The sequence below is a fragment of the Diprion similis genome, chromosome 12, assembly GCF_021155765.1.
Source record: "Diprion similis isolate iyDipSimi1 chromosome 12, iyDipSimi1.1, whole genome shotgun sequence".
Lineage (NCBI taxonomy): Eukaryota > Metazoa > Arthropoda > Insecta > Hymenoptera > Diprionidae > Diprion > Diprion similis.
Genome location: NC_060116.1, coordinates 5784197 through 5803250, shown reverse-complemented (window position 1 = coordinate 5803250; position 19054 = coordinate 5784197). Strand labels below are relative to the sequence as shown.

Genomic DNA, 19054 nt, shown 5'->3' with positions numbered 1-19054 from the left:
TGCTAGTCTGGAGTTTGCAACGATTTTATAGCAGAAAACAGTTTCTGTCAACGAGTATAATTCGGCAGGCTACGTAATTTTGTAAAGATGATTATTGATGCATTTGCAAATATTTCAAGTTCACGATGAGTGCGGTTCCATAACAGATACGATGTAGCTTCGATTAAATGTGTTTTTATAAATTATAAATTATCATATCGACGCATTAAAATGTGTAAATGCTTTTCGTGCACGGTGCATAACGATAAAGAAAGATTATTCCTGTATTAAATGGACGAAAAATAATTAGAGAAATAGTCGTTGAGACGAGTTATCAGTCAGTCACGCGTACTCAAAGTCTCATAAAAATTAATGACAAAATCTCGATAATCGTGCATTCAAAATACTTGAGATTTATTTTTCTTTGGATTGGTAAATTATTAGGCAACTGTATTAGAAATATTTAGACCATTGGGTCGGTTAAGCACGCGTGTCATACACGTAATATAAACTCTAAATGAATTCGTCAAGCCACTTACGAAAAATATCGCTTAAACCATGCTTATCATCTCTGTTTTCGTGAACTGATTTCGGTCAACGAATGACCTGAAAAATATAGAGCGTGATGTTTGCTAGTAAACATTGTAAAAAGAAATAATTTCGCATAAGCATAAATGAGATACCGTAGTTAAAATAGAGAGCACATTTCGTTGGTAAATTGGTCAATTGGCTTGGGTACGATGGCAATTGGTACCTTCGTAACATGGATTAACGTCTTAGTAGAATCGTAATCATCGGTGTTTACGCCCCTGTTGTAGTCTCGACGAACGTTTCTCTACGTAGACGTCGACAGACAACGTTCGGAAAACAACAATACAAAATAAATGCGTAATAAGAAGGAAAAAGCGAAGTAAACAAATGAATTCATTAACCACTCTAGTGCAAAGTCGCCTTGATTCTGATTCGACCTGCTAAGTTCCAAAGACGTCATTCCTGTTTTCTCGAAGTGGTGCTTACTGCGTTTTTTTCTCTTCAGATCAGCTCGACTCTGGGCTATCGACTAGCGATGAAATCTCGAGCCGTCTTATAAATATAAGCGCGCCGAGAGGACGGTCAGTTTGAGTCCTTAGTCGACTATTGTTACTCCGTGTAGTGCAGTGCAGCTTTTACTCCGTTTTAGTGATGGATTTCTTGCTATACCTTTGCTCTCTAATGGTATTAATTACCATGCAAGCTCTGGTAAGTGTATCCGTCTACCGTAATTAAGCATTGACCAAGAATCTGAGTTCTATTTGAGATTTCATTAATCGCGAGAACACCTTATACCCACTCCTACAAATTCTTTTATCATCGTATGCGAATTTAACTTGAAAGAAAGGGATGGGTGCATAAAAATAACTGCGCATTTAATGAAGATATGATTCTGTTATACATACAAATGCCAAATTATTTGTAAACCGTTCTTACTTGACCTGATATTTATTGGGACTCTTCGGTCAGACAAAATTCTGAGTCATTAAACCCGAATACATATCGCTCGACCTTCAAAGAAATGTCGATTGGAACTGTTTCTCCGAAAGTCCTATTTTAATTTTTTTTGTTTTTTTCAAGTAGAAATTTTTGTTTTTAAAATCGTTGCTTGTACGTTCACTAATCACTTGTAAGCATAAGTACTTCGCGTAAAAACAAATTGTCAGAGTGAAATGTAAAATGACTTTTACCGATAAATAGTAAAATTAATTTCCTTTTACGATAAGTGGCAAAAACAAATTAGTCTATCTCGAAATCATCTGGACATTCCTTCTGCAGTCATGCTCAAACCTTATTTCTTCACAATGTAAAATTTTTCGATTAAAATTGAAGAATTTACAGGCGATGAGTACCCGATTCGGGCTTCCTTCATCGCGGTTAATTCCTGCTGAAACTGAAGGTGAAATTACTCAAGAAAATTTGGTGAAGAAACCGCTGAACCTGGATTGGAGAACAAATCTCGACGACGATGCCAGTTACCTGAAGCCAGAAGTCCCGCTCGTCCCGGCAACATTAGCAGATGCAACAAAACCCAGAAAACCGAACCGACCCGCTGCTACCTGGTGGCCTTCAAAGGTCGATCGCTCGGATGACTCGAATGAAATCCAAAGAAAAGCAGACTCTCAGTCCCTTGGTCTCGATCTTGACCCGAAGCACCACCAAGACAAATCGAAGACTGCGACTTTCGAAGAGATCGAAACCAGGAATGCGAATATTTACAACCCTCTCTTAAACCTCGACCATTACCCGATACCCACGAAAAAGTACACCGTCGTTGAACTTGAAAACATGAACGCAAATCATTACAATCCTTATCTTAACTAGATGAACATCATGCGATGTCTGTGATGTTGTATAATTGAGATTGAATTGGGTTTTACAGGCTGAATGGCCTCATATTTAGTCGATTCGGTTATTGCGAATTCCATCTCTTTTTGCACGGGAGAAAACGACTTTCCATGACTTTGAAAATGTACCTTGCTCATCTAAAACGGTTGTTATATCATGTACGATGTAATATATTGCCGGTGCTGTCAAAGTTGGAATAGGAAAGGAAACGGGATTTTTTTTTTCAATTGAATACCGGTATTCAGGAGTGATTTTTGCGGTAAGCTTGGTTAAACTCTAGTTTGGCCTGCACATCGTCGAGGCGCAAGATGGGGACCACCCACGTCGATACTTGCTTCGGTAAGACAATTAGTACGTAGGCGACAAGCAGACACCTGATCACTCATAATTATCAATGTTGAAGCCGAGATTGAGTTACAAACGAGCGTTACCAAGCGCCATATGGACCGACACCCTTATTGCTTGCTCAACGTCTAGTCGATATACGTGCGGGCTTCTTGAGAGTATAATCGCAGCGAGATTAGATTAGAGCTTTGCTGTTTGCTCCAGGACAAAGAGAAAAAAAATAGGCGCAAAAGAAAAACTGGATATCGTGTTATGTAAATGTGAAGAGGTCAAGTGCGGCCGGCACAAGATATAGCGATAATTGAGAACTATGTGTAGGTGTTTTAACAATAAGGTTACGGATGTTACGGATTATGTATAGATAAGCGTGAACGTGAGGTGGGGATGATTGACGAACACGGTTATTGGGTTTCCTATTACTGTTTATTTAAAAAACTGAAAAAAAAAAGAAAACTTTTCTGCGAGAATAACAAACTTTTGGCTTATGTGACTAGTTGTAATACTCAGCGGCAATACTAACAGTAACGTGGCTTAGGATATTAATTAATCATTGTTACGGTCCATAACTATTGAATGTAAGTCTTAAGTGTATGAACATAAAATAATTATACATAATATAAAATATATTATAAAGTACAAGTTATTTGATTTCAAATTTTCCTGCTCCCGATCAACGAACACCTTAATTATAAGAATAAGAACGTCGCTGTACGCGGAAACAAGAAATATAACGAAAACAAAATAGAGAATTGGTTTATTATCTAAAATAGAATAATTTAACTTAATCGCTAGGGTGTATAAATTAATTTTGTATACAATATAATGGTCATAGTCTCTTGTGGAAGACGGTATGGCAGGATTTTTTGATTAGGAATATCCCGGTGCAAAATTCTCACGTGCAACCGTCATAAGTGCGACGTAAAATAAGTAAATGTTTATACTCGTGTCTGCGACGTTGCGCGAAAGGACTTGCCTAATCGCAAATATAGTTGCAATTGACAGACGTACACCCGACGTCTCCGATTCTGGTACATTCGGAATCTAATGAGTCGAGTGTACGTATGCATGTATGTACACACGTGAGTACAGGGTCTACTTCTAGGAATACGCAAGTGCGTGCCAAACTTTTTTAAATTCGGCATATGCGAGTGTTTAAAGTTATAACAGAAACGATCGTTAAATCTAAGGTACGTGAGCAGCAAAAAATAAAAACAATTCAATTAAAAAGAAAAAAAAAAAAAACAAATAGAAATCTTTTTCACCCGAGTAGAACAAATCTTTTTTTTCAACCTCGAAAAAAGCTTCTCTTGACGTTTTCGCGAGTCTGGAATTCAATGAAATTCTGATTCTTGACAAATCGCACTCTTACTGAATTGAAATACATCTTTGGAATTTAATGTTGAAATGAGTTGTATTATTTGGTGAATTAAACGGATGCACGTAAAGTATAGTTCCATGTGTAAAAAATGGGTAATAGGTCGGACCAAGTCTAAAGTTGATTAATCAAGATTGGAATAACTAGCTTGACAAGAAGTTCTGGTTTATCTGTAGTTCAAGGTGATCGTATGAAACAAGGGAATTTAAGATCTGCGATCTATTCAACCGGAGTTCAATCGAAGCCAAGAAATCTTTGATGATAATAATACAGTTGGATTTATGATATAACCCATATTACGATACGGTGACGCAAGTAATTAAATAATATTTAAGCCTCAGTTCATTGTGTTGTGTTCAAAAACTATCTACGATATACATATACATATGCACATGCATATGTCATAGTTACAGAGGTGGAAGTTGTACGTAAGAAATTTTTTTATGAAGAATAAAATCCAATTCTACATGTTTCTTCAGAGAATTTCAACTCCGACTCGTTGGTCCCGAAAACAAGAAAAATGTGTCTGAAATAGCATTGGATATATCATATGCATGTAATATTTAGCGGTATTCGTTCTTCAAAACGCAAACTTCTTCTTCTCCTTCTTGGTAACAAACCGCGCCAAGATCTGTGATGACGATGTGTAATTGAATACAACTTATCAGGAGTAAGTTACTTTCAAGAATGACTTTATCCAAGGTAAAATATTTTAAAACGGTATTTCTACACAGACTGACGGAAATGAATTGTAGAGAAACAGCCAAGATGAATTTCTTTCCAGACACATTTTCCATGAATTTCATTATTCGTTGATTAAATAAGGCACTTTGTGTCTAAAGGCACAAAAACAGCAGTCTCTCGTTCACTTCTTGACTCTCACACATTCGCCCTTCTCTCCTATATTTTTCGCACGCTCTTTTACAATTTGAATGAGACACGGAATACGGGTAATGTGTAGCGAACCACCACCGAAATGTCTCGAAATTTAGGTACTTTGATCGAGAACAAGGCTGCAGTCTTTCGCGGAGTTTCGGCGATCAGCTTTCAACGAAGATACTAACCAACCGCTGAAGGTTTTTGCAAGTGGATGAACGCATCAACGATCCAAAGATATGTCCTCCATGGCGGAGATGTCGCCAAACTGTTGAAAACCGTTCTTAAAAATGCGTCCCCGACTCGAACCAGCCTTAGTTTGATCAAGCAGCATCACGTTGTCTTCGAAGTCCTTCACCCACCTCGCGGTTTCGTTGCCAAAGTAAAATCTGATGGGCGCAGCGTTGTGGTAAACCTTTTTTACCCCCGAGTTACGGATTTCGACGCCGTCAGAGGAGTGGTAAAACGACGTTGTGCAAAAATCTTGGGAAAGGAACGGCTCTAGCTCGGAAACTATCTCGAGGAAGGTCGGCCTGTCGTTAGGTCTCCACTTGAAGCAACGTTCCATTATTTTGTAAATTACCTCAGGACAGTTTTTCGGTATTTCAACGGTGCCCTTGCGCAACACGTAGTTCAGTACTTCCTCGTTCGAGAATCCCTGATATGGAATTTCGGCGAGGGTCAATATTTCGTACAATACAACGCCGTACGACCAAACGTCAGAGTCAGAGGTGAAAACACCGTCGGATAAATTCTCCGGCGCCATCCATCTGATCGGCAGCAAACCCTTCTTGCCGATCTTGTAGTAATCAGTTTCGTATATATCTCTGGCCATACCAAAGTCGCCGATTTTACAAACCAGATTCTTCGATACCATGCAATTTCTCGCTGCCAAATCTCTGTGAACGAATTTCTTCGACTCGAGGTAAGCCATTCCGTCTGCGATTTCTGCGGCCATTCTGCATATGCGTGAAAAGTTCGGCACCAACTGGGTGTCTCGTATCTTTCTCAGATACGTTTTAAGGTCCCCGTTCTCCATAAGCTCCATTATAACGAACGGCGGACTACCAATCGAGACGACACCGAGTAGTTTGATTATGTGGAAGGTGGAGAAATTCTTCATGACCGATGCCTCGTTCAGAAACTCGTTTTGTTCACGATAATTAGCCGTTTCCGATATTGTTTTTATCGCAACGTTCCTTGTGCCGTTCAAGATGCCGCGGTAAACCATTCCAAAATTACCCAACCCGAGCTCCTCCATTATCTCGACATCCTCTCGCGGCACTTCCCACTCGTCCAGGACGTATTTCGTCTCAATGTAGTCCGGATTCACGCTCGCTATTAATCTGATCTGTTTCATTTTGTACTGCCGCCGATTCCACATGAGACACAAGATGAATGCCACTAGTACAGCGACTATGGCAAAGCATAACCCTATCATCACACCCATCGAGCTATGGTCCTGTACTCCAACAGCGAACTCGACAAATCCCGAAAAGTTTCCGTCTCCGGCGAGCGACATTGATTGGACCCTGACGCTGTACTTTCCCGGATTCAGATTGCCCAAAGTGAACGTGTTGCGTTTTTCGCGTGCCTCCTTCTCCGTAATGCAATCTTCAGCTTTCTTCACATCTCTGACGTCGAGGTTCGTGTACTCGATCTTGTAGGCGACCGTCAATCCGTTTGGCTCGGCTACCGAATCCCAAGAGACCGTTACTATCGTGTTATTCAAAATCTCCACGTTGACGTTGCGCACGTCGTCGGCCGACTCCCTCTTCAAGGTCCTGGTGTTCGTGTACTCGACCAGGGAACACTGCTCCGCGCCGTCCTCGAGCTTCATACCACAGGCGGCGACGGAAATAGTGTAAGTCGAATAATGCGTCAGGTTTTTAACGAGGTAGGAATTGTTTTCGCCGGTAACGTTGAACGAAAAGACTTCGTACGCACCCCGGACAACCACTGGCTTCGGGTAACTCATACTCGACGGTCTGCAGAAACTCTGCTTGCCAGGTACGAAACGGCTGAGACTGATGTTCTCGTTGCACGTGATCGCAAACTTTATCGGAGGCGCAGGCTTAGCCTCGACAAGGTCCTTTTTGCAGCACGACCTTGTGGTTTTCTTCGTGTTATCTTTCCGCGTTGCAGCTTCAAAGTCAGATTTTTCCGTCGTCAAGTCCACTGCCACTTTCTCCGTCACCTCGAAGCCAGGCTCAAATTCGATATCCGTCTCGTCGACGAGACCGTATTTGCAGTAGTTTCTCTCCTCGAGTAACTCGGGATCGTCTCTTCTCACAAATCCTGACAAAATGTAGTATCCTATTGGTCCGTTTGGGAACTCTGGCGGACTCCATCGCACTATGATTTCGGTATCACTTGACGGAACCGAGGACAAGTTCGTCGGGGGTGACGGTACGTCGCTTCGAGTACGGAAAAAAATTATCTCCGACTGACCAATCGGACTCGCGAAGGAACCCTCGTTCCCCAGGGTGTAAGTCTTCACGTATATCGCGTAACGGGTGTACGGCTTCAGGCCAGTTATCGACTTCGAAACTTTCTGCGAATTTCCATCGGACATTGGCGGATCGACGTCCACTGACTGCCAGGTGTTGTTCCCGCAAAAATTCGAGTCGAATACCGTCTCGTCCGTATTGTCGGTTGCTATGTAGTTCAAAATGTAGCCCAGAAGATGCTCGCCAGTCGACGGCTCGAAACTCTTCCATTCAACTTCAGCAACGTCCGGCCCAGTTTCCCTCACAGTTATATTTATGTTACCATTGTCGCAGGCGACTTTATCACCATTAGACTCCGGGTCAACGTCCACTTTGGAAAAATTCTGGATACCGACCATGCGGCCGAGTTCTTCGATCCTCGAAAAACAGAGCTTGGGATTGTAGTGAAAGAACATCCTGCCCCTTTGAACTGTGATATTTTGATCCTTCGGGAACAAATACGATAAATTTGGATTGTCCAGTATCGTAAGACTTGAGTTGTTGCTGTCCGGTGGTTCTCCCCTGATCACTCGTAATTTCTTAAAGAACGACAGCGACGTGATCGGAAACGAATGCGTCACCTTGAGGTACCCGGTGATCTCTTCAACCGAACAGAACGATTTGGCAAGCTCGGCCATTAGGTTTGGATTGTTGTTTTGTATGTGAATCTCAAGACCCCCCTGAACGACGTCGACACCTTCGTAACGCTGAGCGTCGGCCATATTTCGGATAGTACCTCCAATCAATATTCGACGGCAAGGTCCAGCACATTTTCGGCACGTCGTGATCTGCGAAAATTAGGATTAGAAATGAAGTATACTCGAGGGTTTAAAGCCAGGAAAATCCTGCATTGCGGTAATGAAAGGATCAAGCATAAACACTCATCGTTAACAACGAGTAGAAACTTACATTAGTTTTCGGATCGACGGCGTCCTCGAACCCCTTGGGACATTGCTGGATGCAAGAATGGTTGAAGGGACGAAAAACGTCTTGATCGTGTTCCCCGTAATCGTTTCGCGGAAGGATCAGTTTCATCGTCAAGCATTCCTGTTGAGTGATGCATCTCCTCATCAAGTAACCGTACCTGTATGAACATGAAGAAGAAAAGAACAGGAAGTAGAACTTACGATTCCGTGAAAGGTATCACAGTGCACTAAGCTGCCTTTTTTCAAGTAAAATAATCATCTTACAGGTGCGCCGGGCATTTTCGGACGCATCTTCCGTCGTGACGGAAATGCTTACAAACGTAACAGTCCGTATCCTTGGGTCCGTGACACCATCCCAAACACTCCGAGTGACACCGAGGCTTCTCCATTAGCTGACAATGTTTCGACGTCCAACAATAGCCAAGGTTGCATTGCGGACAACCTGCGTGTTGGATAAATGGGAAACGAAGAGACCATGAAATACAACATTATTGGCGATCCGGACGATTAACGTATCGACATTATTTTCATAATTATATATTTCAACGAACCCGGACAAGTGGACTCTCCATTTTGCTTGATGAATATGTCACCGGCAACAACGATCATCGACCAGTTGATGGTTTTCACGAAACAGAGACTCGGGTTATTCTCGATGATCACTCCTCCTCTCGTTATTTCCGTTAGATTCTTAAGACCGAGCTGAAACATATTATAGGTATGAGAATTTGTTATTCAATTGAATAAAAGCGAGAGAGGTCAGGCGCCAAATTCAACCAAGGGTCAATTGGTTCAAGCTGGTTAACCTTGCCGTCAATTGACCTCAATACGAGTTATTGTCTTCGAAGTTCAGCTCCTTTGATTCCTTGTGTGTGGGAAGTAAGCAGAATTTATCTTAGAATTAAAAACGCGTTTCGTAAGCACAACATACCGTGAAAAACGTACGATGAATACATTATCGATTTTTAGTCGAATCCAAACATCGAATGGGTAGGTATATAGGTTCTATTTTTCCTCTAATCAGTTATGTTAACAAAAAAAAAAAGCCACAAGTCAATCCATTGAATATTTCAAATGCACGATAAATATCGAAAGTTGTTATTTCTTCGTCTTTTAATATATTCAACGAGTCTTGGAAATTGCAAATGTGACCTTCCATTCTGAATGTTAAAATGATGGCATGCAACCGTTGTTATTTTCGTCTTTGCAATAACTTTGCACAAGCAAATCTCAATTTCACGATGTTGAATGTTTTTTTTTTTTCTCTTTCTACCGACAGTTAGGTATGAACGCAATAAAACTATTTCAAAGGAAAAATAAGATAAGCTATCTGGGGCACGTCCCGCTTTCAACAAACGCGCCTAGCGCAACCCACCTTTATGGGTCCGTCAGGTCATTCTTCATGCGCAGCTGTTACCGACTTTTTTTTATACTCTGCATGTTCAGTCGTTTAATATCACACTCGGTACATAGTGTGTAAATATTATTTCAAATGTCAGAATAATATTTATCGTACAGGCATGAATTGGCTTTTTTTATACTCGATTTGTGATCATAATGTTCATCGAAAAGCTAATTAGCACTTCAGTCCCTTAACAAAGTGAAAATTGCATATAGCTATTTGCTTCATCAATTATTCAATATCCAAAAAATTATTCGATATTATTTATCAATTTTTTTTTCTATTTTTTTTTTTGTTTTCAAGTTATTAGTTCCGTCGTTTTTTTCGAAGATATCGGACAAAAAGGTAATATAACTTGAGTTATATGAATTTAAAAAAAAAATCCAAACGGAATTTTTTTCCTGCAAGCAGGTACTTAAAACATTTGCTTAGTTTCCCGGACACATTGATTAATTTCGCATTCATTTAGAAACGAAATCTTGTTCTTTTCGTGTCCGAGCTTGGAATCGTCATTGGCTGCACATTCGTTTCATTTCTTTTTTTTTTTTTCATTTCCTTCTGTACTTTTTCTAATGTCTTTTCATTTATGATTGGTTCGATGTGATACTTTTTGTACACTCTCAATAAAAAGAGCCGTTTTTTAAACTAGATAAAGTTTTTGTACGGATTAGAGAATTGAGAAATAGTTGAATTTTGTTTCAGGCTTTTCCATTCTGGTCCTATTACTTAGGAACCCACTAAGTCATTGAGTCAGTGAGTTAGTCAGTGACTTAGTCAGTAAAACTAAGACCTAAGTAATAATAATTTACTCGATAAATTCAAGCAGCAACCTATTCGTCGCCCTCTACGAAGAAGAGTATAATATTTGAGATTCTCCGGTTTCTTGAGAAAGCTTGAAACGAAAAATAATTATTTCCCAATTCTCTAATCCGTACAAATACTTTCTTGGTGGTTCAACAAACGGTTTCCTCTAATAAGAGTACATAAAGTATCATATTGAACCAACCAGAAATAGATAAAAATTAGAAAAAAGTACAGAAGAAAAGAAAAGAAAAAATTGCAAAAGAAAGAATTGAAACAACTCTGTCTATCAAGGTTTACTCACACTTGCCAATTGTCTACTTTCTCAAAATCATATCTCAGCATCATTTACGTATTCCCTCGTCTTTGTAAAACTTCAGTTGCTTTCTAATATCTAGCGATACGGTTCGTGTCGTGTGCATAAATAAAACATGTCTTTTGTTCATTAATCATCAAATATCTTTAATTATCATCCCGATTCACTCGCTCCTGTCCTCTATCACTAATTCGCGGATCCCACGTTATTGATCCAGCGTCTATCGCTATCTCTCCAAACACGGTTTCAAGCACGGATATGAAAATAGCGAGATTTCAATTCTAAACACTATAACTTTGCGTTTTTCTATAACTTTCTCGATAGTCTATTATACACGAGAACGACATTTCAAAATATCCCAATTTGATGCGAAATAAGAGACCATCATGATCGTGCTTACATGTACAAGTACGGAAATAAGCGTGAATTTTGGATTGATCGATAAAACCGAAACTTCGAAGCTTTTTCCGGAGCTGAAGATCTCAACTTACGAAATGGCGGCAAAAAAAATTTCTGTATTTACACGCGTACCTTTAAACGACAACTTTTCCACACCCGGCCATTAAATATCGATTTTTCTAAAATTTTCCATTTTCGGTCCAACCTACTAAGCATAGCTGCTGACAGACTTGTTATTAATATTTCACGAGCCGATCACAGATTATAGATTAGATTTATATATTACCTCTTGCAAATTGCGCATTTCGTAGACCATTAATGCGTAGTCGGTCATCAACGTTTGTCCCCTGATGACCTCGAGGTTGGGAAACAGGTTGGTAAGGCTTTTCAGTCCGTTTACTCTGTAGAACAAGAGGTAGCCCGTGATCTCCCTGAGCTTTGGGAAAGTCATATTTTCGAATAAGGTTTCGTTCGGTCGATCGATCAGTACGATCTGAAGAAATCCTTCGATGATCTCGCAGTCCTTCAAATTGTTGAAATTATTCACCGAATTCCTTATGTCCATAGACGGGCAAATACCGTCGACCGCTTTGCTCGTACTGTTTTTCGTTGGCCAGTACTTTCCGCGTTTCCGGTCCTTCGACTTCGCGTTGGATGTCGGCATATTCAACGGCGTCGATTCGTGGGAACTCTTCGACAAGGCGACGATGGGTTCCGCTTGATCCTCGGCCGCGGATCTCGCGGCGACCATTTTCGTCGATTCCGTATCAACCGAGTACTCGTTGTTCCGACTCGTCGCGTTTTCAAACTCGGAACCGTTCGAATCGGTTATTCTTCGATCACGTGCGAAATCGATGACGCTCGATTTTTCACCCTCGTCGAGAGACGGTTTGAGGTATTTTCCGTACGGCGTTTTGTCACGTTGCTTCGGCACCGATTTCGTCTTTCGGATATCGCCATCTTTCTCCTCGCTGCACAACACACAGCCCAGAAAGCAAAACAGGACAATCGATCTTTTCACCTTCATGATTACCGTTTTTCATCGGTGTCTGGTTCTCCTTTCACCTCTTATTCAAATAATCATACACCGCAAATTTTACACACCCGCTACTGTGTCTCATAGCCAATGGCCACAAACGCTTTGTCGATATTTCAATTTACTTTTTCACGTCAAGTCAACTTTTAGCTCTCACTCTTTAACAACTTATTATTTTATTTTTACAAGTTTTTATGTAATAACACACTAGGCGTAATGTTTAAAACGCGCTGTTTATAAATTATGATAGTTTAAAAAAAAAAAAACAAAGCACAATTAGCTATCTAATTTCTTTGATTATTTCTAATTATCTTTGTTCTTTGCTTCACGTGTAGTCAATTCCTTTCACTATTGTGTTTTTTTGTTTGTTTTTTATTGATTCAAAACAAAAAATTTTTTCAATCTAATTTATAACCAGATGCAGGACCGATGAACCCAAGTCGTTTTCCAAAACGTGATCATTCACCAAGACCGCAGGACGCCTGTGTTTCGATTATCCTCCGACCTGTAAACCGAACAAGATAATAGACATATAAAACGGATACTTAGTATGGGAAAAATCAAGTATTCCTAAAGACAGATTTTCGCTTATAAAGCTATTATAATGGGGAAAAAATATCTTCAAACTCTGCATAGTTAAATTATGTGTATAGTGTTCTACTTGTGGGCTGCACCTCCATATAGTAAACGTATATAATATTTCATAATATATTTGAATGCAAATAAATATCCTTGACTGGATCGTCCAACTCTCCTATAACGTATGATTTATTATACCAAGAAAGAAATTTATATCTGTATATACACAACGATGATAAGTTAAAACATCTTCTGAGAATTACTCAAACATGCAAGCAACGACTGATTGTTGAGAGGGTACGTTAAACACACGTCGTTAATACACACCACATACTCGTATCCATATATACATATATATATATATATATATATATATATATATGCATAGATATGCACATAAAAATACGGATTACTTTTGCGGGAAAAATTAGACAGCTGTTTCTACGCGGCGAGGCGATGACTAATAGTTAATGCCTGTCGAACGGTCGCGTGTTCTCTAATGATTCGTGAGTTTCGTCGAGTGATTTGTCGCAGCACGAAGAGGGGGGGGGTGGATGACGAAAATGAACGGAAACTCGTGCAGGTTGGAAACAGGGATGAAGACTAACAATAAGTGAATTAGAACCGTATTTAGGATAGAATATATTCCGCTTCGGTACAGCCAGCGAAAGATTCACTTTGTCAAAAAAAATGACGACAGGAATGTCGAAAAAATGCTAAACTTGCTCCAAACAACATAACGATTAAATGTCGGACGATGAAAAAGCACTTGGTGACGCGCGTGTCCGCAAATATTGCGTAGAATTTTTATCCCCTTCTTCTTCTACTACTTTTTTACGACCCATTACTCACACGCGCATATATGTATATATACACGTGTATATCCAGAGATATAGACAAACACAGTTTGTTCTAGGAATGTCTTGAATTTAGTAGTAGGAAGACATATTACGAAGTATAGAACCGGTTTTAAAAAGACAGGGTCAATGTAACAAAATAAGAATGAAAAAATATGAGCTCATTTCTACTGTGCGATACAAAATTTTCCTACTCTTAAGTAACTTTTCCGTCACACGTATGATACGAGGGAAATTTCTTGTTCCGTTTACTGTATCAGCTGCAGTGACTTTTATTAACTGTAACCGGAAAAATCTAGTACGTATAACTATTATGGTATCTATTTTTTAACTACGCTGTGAGATTTGACTGAAAACAAATGAAGTGTGAATAATTAAAAAAAAAAAAAAAAAACGTCGTATTCGACGTTTCTGTAACACCGTCAAGCGTCTTGTATTGACGTCTTTAGTGAGACTAAATAATTTCTTGGAGCAAATCTTTTTATATAAATGCAAGAATATTTAGAATCGTTAATGCAACGATACCTATTTCACCACAAGTTTATTTCGCACAATGTTAATTTTTGTTACGTTCTATAAGCTGAAAGTTGAATATTAAGAGAGGACAGATAATGCGGTGCAATACGGAGATCGTTGCTGAAATTAAACGAATTACGAATGCGACGAGTTTCTTTTTACCACGCTTCTAATAATAACCGTTAAGCGAGGCGGTAAAACACGAATTGCGCTCTTCGGATAAATACGAATTAAGAACGTGTTATTTTCGATGCTCGATTATGTACTCTTATATAAGCTAAAGGAATTCGATCTTGCGGAGTAGCGGGAGAAGGCTACTTATAATACGGCGGTAGAAATTATTTGACACGCGGTGAGAATACGCATTAAAGAATTAACGTTCACTAACGAGAATTCAATTCCTCCATATGGCGCGAGGAGACAGGCAGTCGGTCAGGCACGTAGGTAGGGAGGTAGGGAGGTAGGGAGGTAGGGAGGTAGGGAGGTAGGTAGTAGGTAGGTAGATAGATAGATACAATGAATTAGGCTGGGAGCTAAGCGAGCGAACGAAATGGCGAAAACGACGACGATATACATAACATACGTTACACATACGTACTATATACGCACGTAATACGTGTAGCATGCATGGAACAAGACGCCGTGCAGTTAAAAGAGATAAGAAAAAAATATTCCCGACATCGTGTTGATGATAACAATTTAACATCGTTTCATAAAAATCTCAGAAATGTTAAAATTTGCCCGCTTACGGTGGAGAGAAAATTCCAGTCAACTGACCAATCGTAATAACTTGATTATTGGTACACCGATTACCAAACGCTGCGTCATAAGTTGAGAGAGAGAGAGGGAGAGAGAAAGAAACCACGACGATAATGCAGAGTATTTTTACGTGCGTACGTCAATCCGTTGTTAATTACAAGAAGGTCTCAGAAATATGCAATATGCCAGATTTGGATTATCACATATTTGAATTAAGAGTATATAGCGAAGTGTTGTTTCAGCAGCGTTGCTGGTCATCGAAGCGAAGAGAAATCACCGTCGGAGAGTCGAGTCTGGCTGTCAGTACGATAGTTCGGGGTTATAACTGCGTCGCGATATTATTAATTAACGTTTTATCTCGTGGCCGTGACACATGCCTGCAGCGAACTGACAAGTTCACGTCGTATTTATTATATATACGATATAAATAAAACGAACTTCGAATATATACACCTAATGCACGCTGTTCAATATTGATAAATCGTGTGTGATCCTAACGATTCTTCGTTTGTACAAAATAAATTAAATGCAGAGTTTTATTGGGTTGGAAAAAAACTTTATGTATTTGACTCGGCAGAAAATTAATAGTAAACACGTCGCGTCGTGTCGTCAAATTCAAAAGAGTTTTACTGATTTTCCGATACTATTCAATTATACACGTTAGTATCTATAATGTCGTTTGTATCGTTTCGTAGAAATGCTGAGCGACTTTTTTTAGCCGAACAAATATGTTTCTCGTGTCAACCTGAAACTAATTCAAGCTGATGACGCGAATATATTTTAAATAACTTATTGTCACAAAATTCATTCCTTCTCAATTTAAGAGAACGATTTTTAACGAAAATTGAGTAATTTTCAATATTTAAGAGCATATTTAGCTTTATTACGATCAACTGAATTTCGGCAATTCTACAAGGTTGTGAAATAATCATTTATCTTTTTATTTATTGACTTTAGAAAGGTCAACGTCACGTGAAATCAAAACACTACAAGGTAAATGAAATTTTCCCCCTTGATGCAAGCATATCTGTACTACTACGAATTTCTGTGGAAATACGACAACAATACGACTGACTGCTGTTCGATCGTTCCGTGGCGGCGAAATTTCAATTTGAACAAGTGTTGAAAATAAAAAAAAAAGGAGAAAAAGAAAACAATTCTCGTTTCTTCTTTTCCATCTTCTTCGTAGTTTGTTTAAAAAAAAAAAAATGCAAACCGGACGGCATACGAGTATGTATGTATCTACGTACGTCCATACAGACCTATTTTCCACCCATATATCGGTGGACGAGTAAATAAACCGGCGGCGGTGTGTAATCCGTGTAATATCCGTCCTTAATAATAATAGCCGTCCTCAACGCGATAAGAATAGACAAGCGGTCCTCAATTTCCGAAAGCGATTAACTACGTCACTTTTCAGCGTGATGTCACGTGACCGATGTTGGAGTTTTTACGGGAATCCATCTGATTCTTTCACCAGACACCGATTCGGTTTGAAATTGTTTGTGATATGATCGTGTTGAGGTCCGGAAGTGGGATGTGATCGGTCAGAGGACCGATTAATTATTATCATACGACTGATTACAAATTACCTAATAATTAGCGAATAGTGCAACAAGGTGGCAAATTCTGTCTTTTGGAGTGTAAGTTTGCAATATGAGTCGTAGGTGAGCCATAGTCGAATATTGCAAATACGCGTCTTTGTTGTACACGATTCTTTATATAACAAGAATAAGTTACGCGTTTTTTCACGAACCACGAAATTGAGATTAGGGTCGCGTAATGTTAGATTTTTTCGCGACAGCGCATGCGCGCAGTGCAGAAAAGATCACTAGTAACGCTTGACTCGTAAAAATTAGCCTTTTCTGTACTCCACACATGCGCGTCTGTAGACTCACTCTACCGTCATAGCAACGGGTAGTACTTTGTGTACGGAAAACAAGCATGGAAAACCGCGTAAAAAACAAGCTCGCGTTATACATGAAATAGTAAATTTCGTAAAGAGTTTGGATACGGTTTCTTAACGAGACAGACGTGAGGTTAACACACGAGTCAAAAAACCTTACCGGTACAAGTTCCGAGCCGTAATTTTTCTCCCGAAAACTAAAAAATTACGTTAAAAATCGTGACTTATAGGTCAAAGTGCTAAAAATAAACATACGACAAAAAATTCGTACAATCCTTATTATATCCAGCAAACACGGCGCGATCATTTTACGCCAAATCCCGTACCGATTAAAAAGTTTGCCGAAACAACGAAACGAGACGTATTCTCGTAGAAAAATCTCCCAAATCTTTAACGCGTAAGAAACTCCTCTCGAAACACCCTAAAATCCGGGGTTGCTTTACACGCGTAATTTGTTGTGCGCGCGTCAGGCGTTTTCTGGGTCTCTCGAGCGTTGCGTCGGTTTAAATATTGCGTAGTAAGGATCTCTCGTACTCTCTCGTGGCGAGACGGGCGTAGAGGAAGGAAGCTGTGAGACGTGAATGAGTTGCGTCACGCGAGGCGGAGGCGAATGCCAGGCCTTCTATCTCTCCTCGCAGATGCTGCTGCTGTTTGCGGCCTGCCGGTGCGGCGGCGCTGCCTTCGTCGCGTACAAGAGTCGACCCCTCTCCCTCCCTCTCTCTCTCTCTCTCTGTCGCTCCCACCGCGTACGCGTGTAGTCACGCACGCACGCACGCACGCACGCACGCTTGAGCCGCTGTTTACTCGACAGCCGTCCCGTTTTCACCGCTCTTTGTTTACAAGTTAGAAAACTATTTTCACATTACGTATGCGTGTATTTCAAAGTTCGACGATTGCCTTAGCGCGAACGATTATAAGAATTGCGTTGCGAGTTTCATACGTGTATGTACAACTTATTCATGTATGTTTGTATGTATGTATGTATGTATGTATGTACAATGTAGATTCATGCATGCGTAATATGCGTGTGTAACGGTAAATATTTTGTCTTTTTCTAATTCACCGCTTACAATTAGATAGTAGACGATACTGTTTGTCCTCATACGTGTGTACGTAGTATCTCGATTCGCGTAAGTATAATAATGCGTATTCTTTTCACAGTCTCGCGTCGATTGTTTCTATTCGGTTATGTCAGTGATGTGATATTGAAACGGATTCTTCTTCTTTCTTCGTACACATAGGTACCCTAGAGTCTATACTATAACTCTATCCGCCCCTACCGTATATCGAACTATTTTTAAACAGTCTTAGTTATAGTGATCCTCAAAACTTGTTTCCTGCCTAGAAATAGAGGATTGTTGTTATTCGTTTTTTATCCCGTGGTTCTTGGCGGGTTTGTTTTGTTTTGTGTCGTTTTTTCGTTCCTTCCTTTTTTTATTTCCTTCTCTTCTCACGAGTCTTGCGTTGTTTGTTTGTTTGTTTGTTTGTTTGTTTGTTTTGCAAAAATAATTATCACGAGGAGGTGGAAAAAACCAGGACAAAAGACACACACACACACACACACACACGCGGTAAATCTAGATGTTTGTTTATCGCCAAATTAAATATTCCGCGCGTATTATATACACGATGCATTACAAAGCTAGTGGTGTCGTGTACGAAGTATCATAATGTCCCACGTGTTGATCATTCGAGGCACATGCACGGCACAACACACAGAAATGAATCAATATGACGGGCGGCAGGGGGGGGGGAGGTGGGGGAATAATTAAAAAAAAAGAGGAAACCGAAAAACACGCGGCGTCGCGTCGCAATCGCATCTTAAAAAACGATGTGCAACCGTCGTTGTGTCAACAGAAGCGAATTTCCGTCGTAGGTATCGTTGGTTTGTGTTTCACCTCACTCAATCAACAATACAAGTACAATTTCTAATTCCAATATCGACGCACCTATTGTATAACGCCTCCTCCTTGTTTCTCTTCGTTATCGATCAATTTCACAGCGTACCGCAGGCAGCACAGCGACGGAGATACTTTGATAACTACGATTTATGAAAAGAAAGGATTGTAACCGGGGGACAGACAATAATATACGTAGTCACACTGCGGACACGA

General features: G+C 39.9%; 2 protein-coding genes and 1 long non-coding RNA gene across 4 annotated transcripts; 1 reads left to right on the top strand and 2 right to left on the bottom strand.

Annotated features, from left to right (window-relative positions):
- Nucleotides 1–1061: 1061 nt before the first annotated feature.
- On the top strand, nucleotides 1062–3339 carry LOC124412939. 2 transcript variants are annotated; one of them, XM_046893172.1, is made up of 2 exons: nucleotides 1062–1218; nucleotides 1843–3339. In XM_046893172.1, the coding sequence occupies exons 1-2, from the start codon at nucleotides 1162–1164 to the stop codon at nucleotides 2332–2334; spliced, it is 549 nt and encodes a 182-aa protein (XP_046749128.1). In that variant the 5' UTR covers nucleotides 1062–1161; the 3' UTR covers nucleotides 2335–3339. The 2 variants fall into 2 exon arrangements, with proteins under 2 accessions (XP_046749128.1, XP_046749129.1); XM_046893173.1 differs by having other exon boundaries at nucleotides 1063–1218; nucleotides 1852–3339.
- LOC124412929 (insulin-like receptor) lies at nucleotides 3108–12459 on the bottom strand. The gene is made up of 5 exons (XM_046893158.1): nucleotides 11574–12459; nucleotides 8921–9071; nucleotides 8634–8811; nucleotides 8353–8527; nucleotides 3108–8231 (listed from the first exon to the last, which is right to left on the bottom strand). Exons 1-5 carry the CDS (start codon nucleotides 12312–12314, stop codon nucleotides 5178–5180), a joined length of 4299 nt encoding a protein of 1432 aa, XP_046749114.1. The 5' UTR covers nucleotides 12315–12459; the 3' UTR covers nucleotides 3108–5177.
- Nucleotides 12460–12590: 131 nt separating this feature from the next.
- LOC124412942 lies at nucleotides 12591–19054 on the bottom strand. Its single transcript, XR_006929834.1, has 2 exons — nucleotides 18890–19054; nucleotides 12591–12828 (listed from the first exon to the last, which is right to left on the bottom strand). It is a non-coding gene; the product is annotated as an uncharacterized LOC124412942 (long non-coding RNA).

What these genes read in the sequence shown, in the direction of transcription:
- LOC124412929 (XM_046893158.1), bottom strand. Translation starts at nt 12,314, where the DNA reads ATGAAGGTGAAAAGATCGATTGTCCTGTTTTGCTTTCTGGGCTGTGTG. An exon ending in AAATGCGCAATTTGCAAGAG is followed by an intron (nt 9,072 to 11,573) that starts GTAATATATAAA and finishes AATATGTTTCAG; the next exon opens with CTCGGTCTTAAGAATCTAAC. An exon ending in CGAAAATGCCCGGCGCACCT is followed by an intron (nt 8,528 to 8,633) that starts GTAAGATGATTA and finishes ATGTTCATACAG; the next exon opens with GTACGGTTACTTGATGAGGA.
- LOC124412939 (XM_046893172.1), top strand. Translation starts at nt 1,162, where the DNA reads ATGGATTTCTTGCTATACCTTTGCTCTCTAATGGTATTAATTACCATG. An exon ending in TAATTACCATGCAAGCTCTG is followed by an intron (nt 1,219 to 1,842) that starts GTAAGTGTATCC and finishes TTAAAATTGAAG; the next exon opens with AATTTACAGGCGATGAGTAC.